At 39.8% G+C, this 15,558-nt stretch overlaps 1 protein-coding gene across 3 annotated transcripts; it reads right to left on the bottom strand.

Annotated features, from left to right (window-relative positions):
* Positions 1–12,544: 12,544 nt before the first annotated feature.
* On the bottom strand, positions 12,545–15,273 carry LOC131222398 (pumilio homolog 6, chloroplastic-like). 3 transcript variants are annotated; one of them, XM_058217448.1, is made up of 4 exons: positions 14,983–15,240; positions 14,643–14,750; positions 14,384–14,444; positions 12,545–12,673 (listed from the first exon to the last, which is right to left on the bottom strand). In XM_058217448.1, the coding sequence occupies exons 1-4, from the start codon at positions 15,091–15,093 to the stop codon at positions 12,582–12,584; spliced, it is 372 nt and encodes a 123-aa protein (XP_058073431.1). In that variant the 5' UTR covers positions 15,094–15,240; the 3' UTR covers positions 12,545–12,581. The 3 variants fall into 3 exon arrangements, with proteins under 3 accessions (XP_058073431.1, XP_058073432.1, XP_058073433.1); XM_058217449.1 differs by lacking the exon at positions 14,384–14,444 and having other exon boundaries at positions 12,565–12,673; positions 14,983–15,273; XM_058217450.1 differs by lacking the exon at positions 14,384–14,444 and having other exon boundaries at positions 12,565–12,673; positions 14,655–14,750; positions 14,983–15,271.
* Between the last annotated feature and the right edge of the window lie 285 nt (positions 15,274–15,558).

Here is a 15,558-nt window from a genome sequence, read left to right as displayed (position 1 = left end):
AATCATCAATCCTCAGGAGCATGTACTTGCTCTTAATCGTGACCTTGTTGAGCTTGCGGTAATCATGCAAAGCCTCAACGAGCCAAACTTCTTCATGAAGAGTACCGATGCTCCCCACGATGAACTGCTCGGACGGATAAAGCCTAACTCGCATAACTCATCCAACTGCTTTTGCAATTCCCACAACTCTAATGGTGTCATGCGATTATGGGCCTTTGAAATAGGCACAGTATCGTGCACGAAATCAATCTAGAACTCGATGTACTAGCGAGGCGGTAATCTCGGAATCTCCTGGAACACATTGGGAAAACCACAGATGACTGGCAGCTGGTCGATACTCAAAGCAACTGATTCCTCAATGGCATATAACAACAGGCAGGAAAGCAGCTCTCCTCTGGGCTCTGCTAAAAACTGGAACTGCGACACATCGGGTATACAAAATGTGACTGTATATGTGGAGTAGTCTAATATGATGTGGTACTCAGTGAGACAATTCATGGCCAAGAAGACATCAAACTCGGACATCGGCATTGCAAACAGATCGACAAGTAAAAAGATATCCCCAACCAGAATTGCGTAAGATGGGAAAAATCGGCCCAACACTGCAGTCTTCTCCAAGGGCATCGATACCGACAAACCCTCATGAGTAGACTCTAATAACAAACTAATCAATCAGCAGAAATGCTCGGCCACAAAGGATTGTGATGCACCAGAGTTAAATAATACACGAGCTATGCATGCAGAAACAAGGAGAGTACCCTCGACGACCCCTCCGGATGACTAAGGGTCTTGCTGGGTGGCATAAAATCTGCCTTGGCCCTGTTGGGAAGGTGCATGTCCCCTCTGAGGTCTCTATTAGTGCTACTGCCGCTGTGGCAGCCAGACCTGTTACCTCTGCTGCTACGGGGGAGGTCTCGGAGGCTGGTGCTACAGTCCCTGCTGTTGCTGTGAAGGCTGTTACGGTGCCCTTGGTTGCTGCTGCTACAGATGGGGACACTCGTGCCTACGATATCTTGTCCTACCGCATCCAAAGCAAGCACATGGGAACGGTTCCGGAGGTGGTGCTGGAGGTGTTGCTGGTGGTCGGAATGTTGGGCGGGTCATGCGTCGCTAATTTAGATGATGCTACTGTTGTTGGGAGCTACAAGAGAGCGCCTTCCTCTTCCGATCTCCTTTGCGGTCACGAACCCTTTGCGAATCAGCCTAATCCACCTCATATATCTGGGCCCTCTGCACTACCTACTTAAACATCAGAAGCATGTGTCCAACAACAAGGTTCCTGAAGCCATAGCTCAAGCTGTTCTCAAAACAGCGGGCCTTCCACCCCTCATCATTAATAAGATACGTCGCAAACCTCGATAGCGTGAAGAAACGTGCCTCATACTGAGACACGGTCATGTCTCCCTGCACCAGAGTCTTAAACTCAAGTGCACGTTACTGTCGGACGTGCTCGAGAAAGAACTTCAGGTCGAACTGGTCAATAAAATCCTCCCAGGTCCACTCAAAATTAGCTCCTACTACTCGGGTGACCGATGCCCACCAGTGCTCAGCCTCACCCTGGAGAAGAAACGTAGCTAACGGGACCCGCTACTAGGTCATACATCTCATGGTATCGAATATCTTCTCTACATCGAAGTGCCACCTCTCGACTGTTGTCGGGTTTGGCTCGCCCTGGAAGTGCGGGGGATCGAGCTGTCGAAAGTCCTGAAGGAGGGCGCTCACGCACTTCTACTCTACCTAGGTTGGCGTAACAGCGAGCCGCCTGCCCTGCCCTTGAAGGATAGTGGTCATTGCCTATAGCATCTGCTGCAGCTGATCTGCACTCACGAGCACTGTCAGGGCTACGGGTGTCGCTCGGGTTGCTCTCCTATACGGCATGTCCTACAGGAAGGAACAGGGGCCTATCAGCCTGGAGAACTCTCGAAGGCATACACGTTAAGGGTCTATAACAGAAATCGATAAGTTATTCAGACTCAGGAACTATTCTTTCTAAGTTCATAGTAGATATGTGATGTGATCCTCAAGTATTCTCAAGTTATGCTTTGATACCAACTTCTTTTATGGCCCAAACTCAAAATTTGGGCTCATAAAATTCTCGATCGCCGAATCTAGCGCCAATGCCTCCATAGTACCCCATTCTCGGCTCGTGGCACCCATATGCGAGGTTTCGATCCTGGGATCCTATAAGGAGGATTTTCAGTATGATTTTTTTTTTGTAAATGAGTATAATCACAAGGATAACCAAGTCACAAAACAACATCACCACATATCTATTATAATGAAACATTTGAGTACAATGCGAAAAGGGGAATACAAATATAGCTATCGGAACTCCAAAAGCTTAGCGGCATGCTCCTGCCTCAGTGCTACTGCTACATCCTAGCGTCACCTGCACGCAACGGTCATGCATAAGCTTATGAGAAGCTTATAGGGTGTGTGCGTGTGTGCGAAAGGTATATGTCAAGTATGCGATATCAGAGTAATGCGGAATATGCTGGCAAGTCCATGAATGCTATTAGCAACACTAGGGCTATGTGATGCAAGGCATATGTAGCTAAATGTCATATGCAGGATGCAACACAAGCATACCAGTCCTCATATCAAGTAAATGTATCAATACAGTTCCCCTCTGAGATATCACCGGGGTCTAGTACACTCCACACTAGTTGCCGCCTCCCTATTAATGCAGCCCAGCGAGTGGAAGAGACCACATTATCCACCTGACCAGTAGTATGCCAATACCTACTTGCTCGTCGATAGCAAACCCATTTGTGAGCTGGTCAAACTCAGCCTAGCTTATAACCCCCTCACTCAAGCGGATACGGCCACACCCCTTTCCAACCAACCACGACACAGTGGTAGACACAGCCTATTGGTATTCGACACTCGTTCGCTCATGTTTCCACTCGGTCTAGACATTAGAGCGTCTGCTAGTACCAAAAGGTTCTGGGACTTTCACCCAAGGACATCCTATTTGTCCACAGTGCTATAATCAAGTATTTTCGATATCCAATCCGGCCATTCACGATGTGCCTGTGGAGGCCATAGCCCTAATGTCACTAGGGCATACGGTGATCATTTTAGACAAATGTGAGATGCATGAATCATACCATCCAGTTATGCATCAGTCCTACACGTACCGCACGATCATGTGGGGCACTCCGTCTCATAAGGAGTCCAATAAATGTCTCAGCCTAACGGCGTATGCTATGATCAAACACTCCTCATAAAAAGCATACAAATGATGCATATGAGCATGTATTATGAGGTTATACTTAGCACATTCTTAGTGTGTCCTATTAGAATAAGTACATTAACATAATTATCAGATACAGCAGGCGATGATCGGCCTTAACCAGTATGCTTCTTACAAGAGTAGGGGCTGAACGATATACCCCACTAATCATATAGAAGTCTATATGGAATGGTCCATGTTAGACTACCATAACCTACTCAAGGTATTAGAATATCATATATCCTCAGTCAGGGGCCCCTGCAAGGACGGTGGAAAGTATCATCATCAATGGGGGCCCAACGGTTTGGGTTAGCCCAATGGGTATTACTGACATAAGTGAGGGCCCAACGGTTTGGCTTAGCCCACTAGGTTAAGGGTGGAAATGGGGTTAATAGTGGGCCCCAGGAAAACTCACAACTGTGGACATTTAACTACCATTATCGTAAGGTGCGATCCATTTGGGACCGAAATCGGAATCATAACGGGGCTCTTGGCCCTCCATTTATCTAGGAAATGGATAGACAGTGCGTGCCCATCACTCATACATGGTGGGCTGCATAAGGCAGTGGGGCCCACAGTCTAAAGAAATGGATAGACGGCGTGCACATAACACATACATCATGGTGGGCCTCACACATTCCTAATGGGCCTCATAAATAATCACAAAGGGCCTCATCTCATGGGCCTAATATACATCACAATAGGCCGCATCACATGGGCCGCAACAATGGGCCTCATACATCAAGTGGGCCGCATCACATGGGCCGTAACAATGGGCCTCATATACATCTAGTGGGACCCATCGTCCTAGTTGGACTATCTACACCATTCATCTATTTTTAGAGATCATTTTAGAGCATTACCCAAAAAATGAATCATATTGAAAGATCATTTAGACCATACCACAAATAACAATGGAGATAATGATTTTCATTGTTTTAAAATAAATATTTCGTATTGATCCAGAACTTCTGTCACCCCAAACGAGTTTCAACGGTAGACGTTCAATCCTCCACTGATTTTTGTAGTGTGGTCCACTTGATAAACAAATCTGTCTAATTTATCGTCTAAAGCCTTAAGACGAGCTCGCGAAGTGGACGGTTTGGATATAACACATATCATGCGGGACCCACAGAGTTGCTGATGTCAATACAGCAGCTGGGGTCCACAAATGGACGGTTTGGATGTAACACATACATCATACAGGACCCATAAAGCTGCTGATGTCAGTCCAGCAACTATCTAGCTGGCTGCTCCCCACTGTCCAGATGAACGGTTGGGATATAACATATACCTCATGATCGGGCCCACATAGCTTGCTAACATCATATACAGCAGTGGTGGGACCCACCAATGGAAGGTTGAGATATAACATATACCTCATGATCAGGCCACAGGACCTACTAACGTAATATAACAGCTACATAGCTGGTGTGAGGTACTCCAGCCAATCTACTTCCCACCATCCAAGGATTGGACGCTGTGGATGAAAAACAGATGGACGGCGTAGATAAAACCCATACAGCACGTGGGGTCCATGCAGATGGACGATGTGGTTGAAACCCACAGAACTTGCTGACGTCAAACATCAGCTATATTGCTGGTGGGTTCCACCATTCACAGATGGACAATGCGTAAAACACATACCTCATACTCGCACCCACAGAGCTTGTTGACTTCAAATAGAATAGCCGTATAGCTGTGGATGGACAGTTTGGATCTCACACATGAATCATGTGGGCTAACGTATGGATGGCTTGGATATAACATGTACATCATAGTGGGGTCCATGTCGAGTGGACTGGACGGTGTGGGCTGCCACACTTGCAGCAGGCCCCACCATCCATGATCCCACGGACAGTGTGGATACAAAGTACATACATCACGGTGGGATTTCCATTGTCCACGGTGTGGATCTAATCCATTCTTCAAGGTGGGCTGCAATAGGAAAAATAGAGAGAGAGAGAGACGTGTGATGGAGGGAGCTCCGCCACTATGAGCCCTCTTAGGATTACAATACATACATCAAGATAGGTCCCAAATAGGATCCATACCATCAATCGATATGCCCCACTTAGTCCATTACAAAAATTGAAATCTAATCCTACAAAACACCCACCGAAGGTCTTCTTCTTGGTTCTATGGCTTCCTTAGCTCCTTGGCTTCTTCTTTGATAGAGGCTAATGAAGATTGAAGGGTTGGATTGAGAGATGAGGGGGTAAGAAGTGGGCCACACACAAAGATCTTTCTCTCCTTGGAATGTTTGGATGGCTACTCTCTTTGGGTTACTTGGGGAATGGGTAGAGAATGAGAGAGAGAGAGGGTGGTTGTAAGAGAGAGGTGATGGGTGTGAGTGACATGAGGGTTGACTTTGGGGAGGGTTGCTTGTCATGAGGAGAAAGAAAGCATGGGTTGTGATGGGATGTGTACTTGACTTGTGACTGATTGATTGATGTAATGGATTAAACGCGGCCTGGGTATCGCATCGGTGCGCAAGACGTGGCGATGGTGTTGTTGCATGGTATAAGTTTCGGGTCGAGTCGACTCAGATTTACAAGATATGACATAGGGTCACGCGCAAATGCCAATTACAGGTCGCGAGTTACCAAAATTCGACAGGGAGCATCGCAGAAGTCTAAGGAACGATACAGTCTAGGATACGGGTCTTACAACCATTTTATAGGAAATAATGGTAATTGACCATTAAAAACTTCTTGTGGGCCACAAACAAGTTTTAAATGAAGTTAATATTTGTTTAGTCTCTTCATCCAGGTCTTTGTGACCTTATCAACAGGTTTGATGGAAAATAAACATTCTAGTGGCCCTAATGAAGTTTTTAATGGTGAGGATTCAATTGCATTTGTTTCCTATGGTGTGGTCCACACAAGATTTGGATCTACTTCATTTTTTATATCTTACCCGAAAATGATCTATAGGCGGTGTGGATGTAAGGCACATGCATCACAGTGGGCCCCACAGTTAGGGATCCATTGACCTCAATGGATCTGAGGATCCACTGAAGTCGCACCCAAAACACTTGAAAGTGCATGTCTTTAAATGCCAATCACCAGCATTCCATTCGTGCCAACATGGCACATAGGTGCGAGATTGAGGCAGTCTGATTACAGTGTCAATATGACCTAGCTTGAAACTAAGATGATCAAATCTGCAGTTAGGCCACAATTTCACGGATTTAAAAGGACAACCAATTGTCCATCATGAATCATACCTATGCGACCCACATGATCTTAGCATGATTCTTACACTTGGAAATGGTTGCAGATTGCCTAATAAAGCCTTTCGCAAGAACTTTCAACAATGAGAAGTTAGGTAGGGTACACCGTGATGTTTGTAAGAAATTCACCCCTTCCATCCATTTTACCTTGTCATGTTATGACATGAGACCAAAACTAAGACATGTCCAAAACTCAAGTGAGCCACATGACGGGAAACAACAAGGATTGAATGTCCACTGTTGAAACAATTGTGGGGTCATAGAAGTTTTAGATCGGGCTAATATTTTTGTGTTTTCAATTAATATCAGAAGCAATGAACTTATGAAAGGTATGGATGACATATAAACATCACGGTGGACCTTAGGGAGGTTTCAATTGTAAGCATTTTCCTATCATGTGGCCCACTTAACTTTGGATCTACCTCATTTTTGGGCTCATGTCCTAACATAATTTGGAAAAAACAAATGGACTGATTGGATTTCTCACAAACATCATGGTGGGCCCCACCTAGCTTTCCGTCATAGGAAGTTCCCCTAAAACTCGTAAGCAATCCACGTCTTGGAAACATTCACCACTATTTTTGTTAGATTGATGTCTACACATCCAGGATGCTAGTGTTCATTTGTGAATTGCTTGTAATCTTGCCATGACACAAGGAAAAGTCATTGTGTACACTTGTCATAGATATCCCCGCAATAAAAACCAAATCAAATATTCTTCTAAGTTAAATGATATTTTTGTTCTTTTCATATTTAGCCCCACCTATAGCACAATCATATGATGCTTTTTCATTGAGCGATGTTAAGGTTTACAAGATTTCTTATAACCCTTGCTTATAAGAATCTAGCCCCTTATGCTTAACCTTTAGAGGTGGAGGAATATTATAGCGATCTGCACTTTCACCTTAGTAAAACACGTCTATGATAATGACATATTTTCCCATAAGATTTTGTATAGTATATTATATTTAGAAACAAAATCTAGAGGTTACCCCATGTACACATCTTCAGAAAGATCGCCATGAAGGAAATCATTCTTCATGTTCAATTAATATAAAGGCCATGATTGATTGGCAACATTAGAAATCAATACTTACATTGAAATGAGCTTAGCCATGGAGGAAAATGTCTCCTCATAATTCACTCCAGCGGTCTGTGTATATCCCTTAGCAATAAGTCACCCTTTAAGACACTCAATTGACTCATCAAGTTTCTACTTAATGGTACAAACCCACAGACAACCAACAATGCGCTTTCTAGATGGAAGAGAAGTCAAGGTTCATGCGCCAATATGATACACCAAAGAAATATCTCCATTCATAACTTATTGTTGTTAAGGTTCATCTGCCATATGATGAATTGAAGAAATATCTTCGCTCATAACTTATTGTCGTTAAGGTTCATGTGCCAATATGATGCACCGAAGAAATATCTTCACTCATAACTTGTCACCATCTAAGATGAGTCAGCACATCATGTAGTGATATGGGAACCACATCATGTGATAGGCCCAAGGCGAATAAGTGAAAAGGAGACAAGCAATGATAATAAACGTAATTTGAAATAGGATAAAGAGTGCAAGAATGAGTATCTTTTTTAACACCTATAGAAAATTCCAAATGAGGATAAGTAGTAGGCACCTCCGCAAGCATGGATGGTGTGAGGTTAGAGTTATGTGGCAAACTATCTATCTCAAATGATGTTGGAGACAAGGATGAGCCTAGGTGAGGCTGAGGTGTAGGTGCATGAACGGTGTCGGGCATAAGAAACATATTGAGGTAATACGGGGCAAGTTAAGAAAACACGTCAACACGAACATATTCAAGATTGGTAGTCAGGTCTAGGCAATGATACCTTTGTAAGTACGTGAGTAGCTCTGAAAGATACACTTAATGACATAATGATCTGACTCTTCAGTGAAAACATTCAACTTATGACTACATGGTATGCACTCAAACATACAGGGGATGAAGAAAATGGTTTGCCATTGGGAAATAAAACAAAGTGGGGTGTCGCCCCATGAAGAACGAAAGAGGGTTGCTTGTTAATAAGATGGCATATAGTTAACACAACATAACTCTAAAATCATTTAAGAATGTTCATGTGACTTAAGAGTTAACATGGTACCTCCAATAGGTGGCGATTCTTTCGTTTCGCCACCTCATTCTTGTCGGAGATGGTTCTTGCAGTGAAAAGTAAATCAAATATTCTTCTAAGTTAAATTATGATTTTTCCCTTTTCATGCTTAGCCCACCTTCAACACAATTGCATAAGGCTTTTTCATTGAGCAGCATTAGGGTTTACAAGAAACTCTTGTAACCCTTTCCTTAAACACTTTAAAACTAAATTAATATGAGATTTGAATTAGAATAAGTAATGGTGAATATTTGAATAATTTAAGGAAGAAATTAATAAACTAAAATACTAAAGTACTAATAATCCACTTCTAGCCATTCTTAATGCTTAATTCATTTGATTCAATTAGATGACTCAACTAGAATCGAAGTCCTATCATATCCAATCAGATAATAGAGTGGTTAATCCATAATTCATAAATCAAAATAGATATGAACTTCAATTAATTTAGTTTCCACATAAAGCATCAAAGAATTAATCGCAAGGAATTCAAAGCATCTATCATGCCCTTAGTATACGATAGATCAATGAATTTTACAGATCAATCCCTTGCAAAAGAGGTAAGCTAATAATCTTAGTCTTCCTAAATATCTAAAGTTCGTAGAGTCGACAATGAATCAAAGTAGACTAGAACTAAAGCTTTATTCAAACCAATATCAATGAGTTGTTCAATATTCAAATCAAATAACTTGAATCATAGTAAACTAAAACATTAAAAATCACTACATGCTTCACCTCTTAGCCCTAGCTAAGAGATTTAGCCAACCATTCTCATATTTGAAATAAAGTCCAAAAAAAATGAAAAAGAACTTAGAACCGAAAGGTTGATGAAGAAGAACTGCTCCTTAAAAGATCTACAACTCCTTGTTCTCTCTCAAACCCTAATTTGTATCTAGACTATCCTAAATCACCCCATTAAATAAGAAAAAATCACACCGACTTTGCACCACTTTCAGATTTTTGCACTTTTGTTACGCTTCGGTCATATCGACTATAGCCTTTGGTCACACCGAATATCGCTTCAATCGCAGCGAATATCTCTTCAATCGCACCAAATTTACCTCTTGGTTGCACCTGAATTTTCTCAAAATTCTTTTGAAGTCTCTATCTCCCTCAGTTCAGATCGAACCTTCCTTAGGTCGTATCGAATTGTCAAACTAAATCAAGTTCAGTTGTAGCCAAATTAGGTATGAAAATCATAATTTCTCATTGAACTATTTTGTGCACTTTTGGTCGAATTGAACTAACTTCAGGTAAGACCGAACAATCTGTTATTTCTATTATTCAATTGTGTAATTTTCTAGACTTTTCTCCATCTTTAATGCTTGGTTTTCTTGAATCTTTGGTACTTGAATTCTTCATTATTGTCCTCCATAAATCCAATCCTTCACTTGGCCATTCTTTGGCCATTCTTTGAGCATTAAACATCGCTTTAATCGTCCTTTTCATCTTAGCTCTCCAAATCACCTCGCATAACAAAATATATATAATTAGATCAATTTAGCACACTTATGCATATAAAACAAATGCACAATAAGGAGGAAATATGCAATATTTCACACTCAATAAGGAATATTATGGTGATCTGCACTTGCACCTTAGTAAAACATCTTATAAAACATCACTTTAATCGTCCTTTTCATCTTAACTCTCCAAATCACCTCGCATAACAAAACATATATAATTAGATCAATTTAGCACACCTATGCTAATAAAACAAATGCACAATAAGGAGGAAAGATGCAATATTTCACACTCAACAAGGAATATTATGGTGATCTGCACTTACACCTTAGTAAAAAACATCTATGATGATGGCATAGTTTCCTATAAGAGCTCATTTAGTAGCTTATATTTACAAACAAAACCTGGAGGTTACTTTATACACATGTCTTCTAAAAGATCACCATAGAGGAAAGCATTTTTTTTATGTCTAATTGAGATAAAGGCCATGATTGATTGGTGACAATATAAATCAACACTCAAATTGAAATGAGCTTAGGTATGGGGGAGAAAGTCTCCTCATAATCCACGCTAACAATCTGCATATATCCCTTGACAATAAGTCATGCTTTAAGACACTCAGTGGACCTGTCATGTTTCTACTTGATGGTATAAACCCACTGACAACTAACGATGTGCTTTCTAAAGGAAAAAGAAGTTAAAGTTCATGTGCCAATATGATGCGTCATAGAAATATCTTCGTTCATAACTTGTCGCCATGTAGGATGAGCCAATGCATCATGGAGTGATGTAGAGGCCACACCACATGATAGGCCCAAGGCGAAGGAGCGAAAAGAAGGAGACAAGCGACAGTAAGAAATATAAGGATAAAGAGTTAAAATAAGCATCTTTTCTAACAGTTATAGAAAAATCCAAATCAATGGTGGGAGGTGATGGAGGGTGAGTAGCAGGCACCTACATAGGCATGGATGGCATGAGAACAGGGGTACATGGGAATCTGCCTATCTCAAATAATATTAGAGACGAGGATGTGGTTGGGCAAGGCTAAGGTGTAGGTGTATGACGATATCAGGCATAAGGAACATATTGGGGTAATACAAGGCATGTTAAAAAACACATTAACACCAACATATTCAAGATCTCTAGTCGATTTCATTCAATGATACATTTTTTGAGTACGTGAGTAGTTCCGAAAGATACATGTAATGGTGTGATGATCTAACTTAAAGGCTATACATCCAAATGGACAAGGGATAAAGAAAATTGTTTGTCGTTGGAAAATAAAATAGAGTGGGGTGTGGCCCCATGAAGGACGAAAGAGGGTTGCTTATTAATAAGATAACATAGTTAATATATCATAACTCTAGAATCATTTAGGAATGATCATGTGAGTTAAGAGTGAGCATGATATCTCCAATAGGTGGGGATGCTTTCTTTCGGCCATTCCATTCTTTTGGCAAGAGCACTAATAAGTTTCGGAGAAAACTAAAAGAAATCACCATACATAACAGAACTCTAAATTGGTGAGGTTTGCATGATCTCAAACCCTCAAAGAAAGTAACAATATATAGCAACCAAGAAAGAGAACAATGTATAAGAATACCCCTATATAGACATAGCCAGCTAACATGGCCCAAGTGGTAAAAGAGAAAATTATCTTATAAACAATAATACAAACATAATATAAATAGGTGAGGGAGGGACAAACCCCTCCATCATGATCATCCAGTCATATGGCCCAGCCACGTATGGCATGGCACTATTAGAAAAATGGGCAAAGGCTATGGATAAAATTCGTAGCCTTAGACCTACGGCTACGGTTCTAGTCCGTAGCTAGTGCATAGCACGACCGTAGTCGTAGGTGTTGTAACAATAGGTCTGGAACCTATAGCTACAGATTTAATCCATAGCTATACATTACAACATCTACAGATATAATCCGTAGCAATTATATCTGTAGCGATAAGCATAAACAGCTACGGATATTATTTGCAACTAAAAGTCCATAGCAATATGCCAAATTTAATAATGGCTACAACTATCAGATTATTGGCTACAATCAATATCCATAGCTATTTCGTATATTAAAAAATTTTTAACCATTCATTCATTCAATTACCACCTGCATAATCATTCATTCATTTAATTACAATCATTCGTTCATTCAATTACAGTTACTCATTGTAGTACATGCCCTAGTAGATCAACCCATCTAATATGCTGATAAAGATAAAGACTTCATGGCTTACAAATCCATTACCAATCTAAACTAATACAAATAAAGAATAATAAAAGAAATACATCACATTTAACTAATTACATGCATAACGAGAGAGTATTTTGTCTTACAAGCTCTTACAAGGGCCATCATGTCTCTCACATATGATTATACAATTCTGTTGGAAGGGTAGAAGGACCACCCCCCCCCCCCCCCAAATAAAATAAAATAAAATAAAGAAAAGGTAAGATAGAAACAAAGAAAAGTTTATAGAAACAAAGAAAAGTTTATCTCTACTCCTTGCAAATCATCCCTGACCACATATGAGCAGAAAGAGCTACATATAGCCATTCTACTCCTTGCGAATTGTCATCAACCGACAAGCCTGTCAAAAGAAGAAAACAAAGAAATGAAAGAACTTAGAAACCACCTTTCCAATTTGAGCAAACAAACAATGGTACACATCAAGAACAGAGCAAAAGAAAAAGGAAAGATAATGATATTCTTAGAAGCCTCCTTCCAATTTGAACAAAAAACTTTACATCAAGAACAGAGCTTTGCTAAGTGCACATACATGTGCAATAAAGTAATCTAATCACATAAGCGTATATTAAGAATAGATAAAACAGCTACAGGTAATATTCATTTATAAATGGACGATTTGGCTCTTTGGGAAACATGTGTCCATGATGGAAGCCAATAGTAGATGATGGAAGCTAGTAGTATATTGTTTATTTGAAAAACAGAAACCAAATCCTAGCTTGCTTCTCACTATGAGTTTTCTTAATTTTCACTTCTTCTTTTTTACTTGGCTTTTACCACACTATATGTGAGACATGGCCAAAAATTGTAAATTTTCCACAATCCCAACCACTCAATTATCATGGGGCCAAAAAATGCTTGTGATCATAGTTCTGCCTCAATTCAAGGGCTCAGGATCATCCAAGAGGCTAGAACTTTTGGGGCAAGGCCCATATTTGGTTTGGTTCGGAATTTTACACATCAACCTGGTGACCCATGGAAATGAGCACCTTACATTCAGTAAACATTTGTTGAGCTGATGTGCAATACTAAATCATTCTCAAATAGAAAAAAAAAATCAGAAGTGGGCTAATGTTAAGAGAACAACAAACTACCCAATGTATTTAGCAATGGAATTTGATCAACAAATAGATTTTCATGGAATCATGCTCGGGCTACCCCTAATAGATGGGACAAGGCTATAGTGATGAAATAGATTTAGTAAAAACCATTTGATGCCTAACAAGTTATTAAAAAAATACATTTGAGGCCTTTGATTTCTAGCTACTTAAACAAAAAACCAAATTTAGACTATAAACAAAAAAATATTTAGGACTGCTAACTATGCACCATGTTGATCCACTTCCAAGAAAAAGATCCAGACATGTTAGAAGTATGCATCCATATCGCAAATTACCTATTATACAACCAACAAGGCAGTAATATAAAGTGTAATACATATTACACATGGTGATCCGAACTATTCTGTGGACCCAATCATGGATACACCATAGAGCCCAAATCACACTGATTGGACAACTACAACGATTTAACAAATGCATGCAGCATATCATAGAATTATTTGCACTCATGTATATTTACATATTTGAAGTAATATTAATTAAACAAGATCTAAAAATATAAGCACATTTCCAACACATGGGCCTCAACGCTTAGTCCAAACACAACTAAAAACGGGATGCACTCTAGATGAGACATCTTACAAAGTGTTTCTTAACTCAAACTAATTCTCATGCATTAGGTTCACATCTTCCTGCCATCAACTAAAACAAGCATTTCTATTGCACCTAATTTTCTTCCTACTTATGAAATGGGTTGGCCTACGGTTCAATTTTTGAAACATTGGTCTATATATGGTGCCGATGTTGTGTTAGTGAGTCTTAGTCACAGATCTCAAACTAGTCTGAGATCATAAGAATGTTGTCCATTTGCATTAACACCTACCCTTTGATTGGTAAAACCCAAGTAATCAGCTCCCATCATGAATTCAAGCAGAGCATATTTACATCCCAGAACAACTATAATAATAATAAAAATAAAATCAAGCACATACCGTCCATTAAAAAGGGCAACATGTGTAAGCGTGGATTAGCCAGATTGAATTGTGTAGGGCCCTGAAAATTCAAATTGAATCTGAATTAGTCGTTGGTATCCTCATAAATATTGAGTTGTCTAGTATACAATGTGTGCATTGATCAATGTTGAGTAGTATATAGGACAGTCTAAAAGCCGGCTGCTAAGAACTATTTGTCTGTATAAAGAAGAAAACAGTACATGCCAAGCCCCACCCAACAAATGACCCATAATAATACCTTTTGAATTACACAGCACCCATAAATCTGAAGGCTCAAAGGTTGAATGCGGCCAACAAGTTGATTTGCTAGTTCTTTTCTCTGCTCAGGGCTTCCATGCTCAAAAAACTGCAAAGACAAACAATAACCGAGAGTTTTTATATCATAGGTGAAGGAGTTCATATGACCAACATGAGAATGGATATAGAGACTACTAGATCACCAGCTCACAGCCTTTTAAAAAAAGATAAAGGAGGGCAGATGAACAGGGGAAAAAGAATGGAAGGTATCTTTACGAGGAAAAGAAAAAAAGAAAAAAAATGGAAGGAAACCAATGATTGTTTTTCCAGAAAAATCATACCTTTTGAATAACATAATTGTCGAACACATCAGTCATCAATGTTGGAGCATGTGGGAGAACTTCTTCAAAAGCAGAATAACTACAAAGTAAATCAAGAATCAAAAGCAGCATAAATGACAACAACTAGCATATGGTAGCCACATCCACCATGAGAATTAGAAGTTTTACACAGCTGTAAAATCCTACAAGGAACAAACTCCTCATCTTGCCACTAATCTATCTAAACATCCTCATTTTAGATATAATCATCCTAGATATTTATAGAGTTGTGTCATTTTTTTGAATGATGGAATTTTATTAATAATCCAAAAAGCCACACAAATACCTACTGCGCACGGGAGAAAATGGTGAATTATCTGATCTTCAACCAATTTATTACTTATTGTAAAACAGAAAAGAAAAAATTTCAAGAAAGAAAAGGAAAAAAAGGAAAATTTCAAGAGTAAATACAGTAATATTAGAAGGAAGTAGGATTGTAGCTGCATCATTTGCATCTTCTCTACAGCCACTGCATTAGTCAAGGAAAAAGAAATAAACAAGATTTGCCATTTAACTAAAATGTTCCCTTGTAATGAA

Source organism: Magnolia sinica, chromosome 13 (genome assembly GCF_029962835.1).
Source record: "Magnolia sinica isolate HGM2019 chromosome 13, MsV1, whole genome shotgun sequence".
Classification (NCBI taxonomy): Eukaryota; Viridiplantae; Streptophyta; class Magnoliopsida; order Magnoliales; family Magnoliaceae; genus Magnolia; species Magnolia sinica.
Note: the sequence above shows the minus strand (reverse complement) of the source record. Positions and strands in the feature narration are given on the sequence as shown.

What these genes read in the sequence shown, in the direction of transcription:
- LOC131222398 (XM_058217448.1), bottom strand. Translation starts at nt 15,093, where the DNA reads ATGCTGCTTTTGATTCTTGATTTACTTTGTAGTTATTCTGCTTTTGAA. An exon ending in ACAATTATGTTATTCAAAAG is followed by an intron (nt 14,751 to 14,982) that starts GTATGATTTTTC and finishes TTGTCTTTGCAG; the next exon opens with TTTTTTGAGCATGGAAGCCC. An exon ending in GTTGCCCTTTTTAATGGACG is followed by an intron (nt 12,674 to 14,383) that starts GTATGTGCTTGA and finishes TTCTTTTGACAG; the next exon opens with GCTTGTCGGTTGATGACAAT.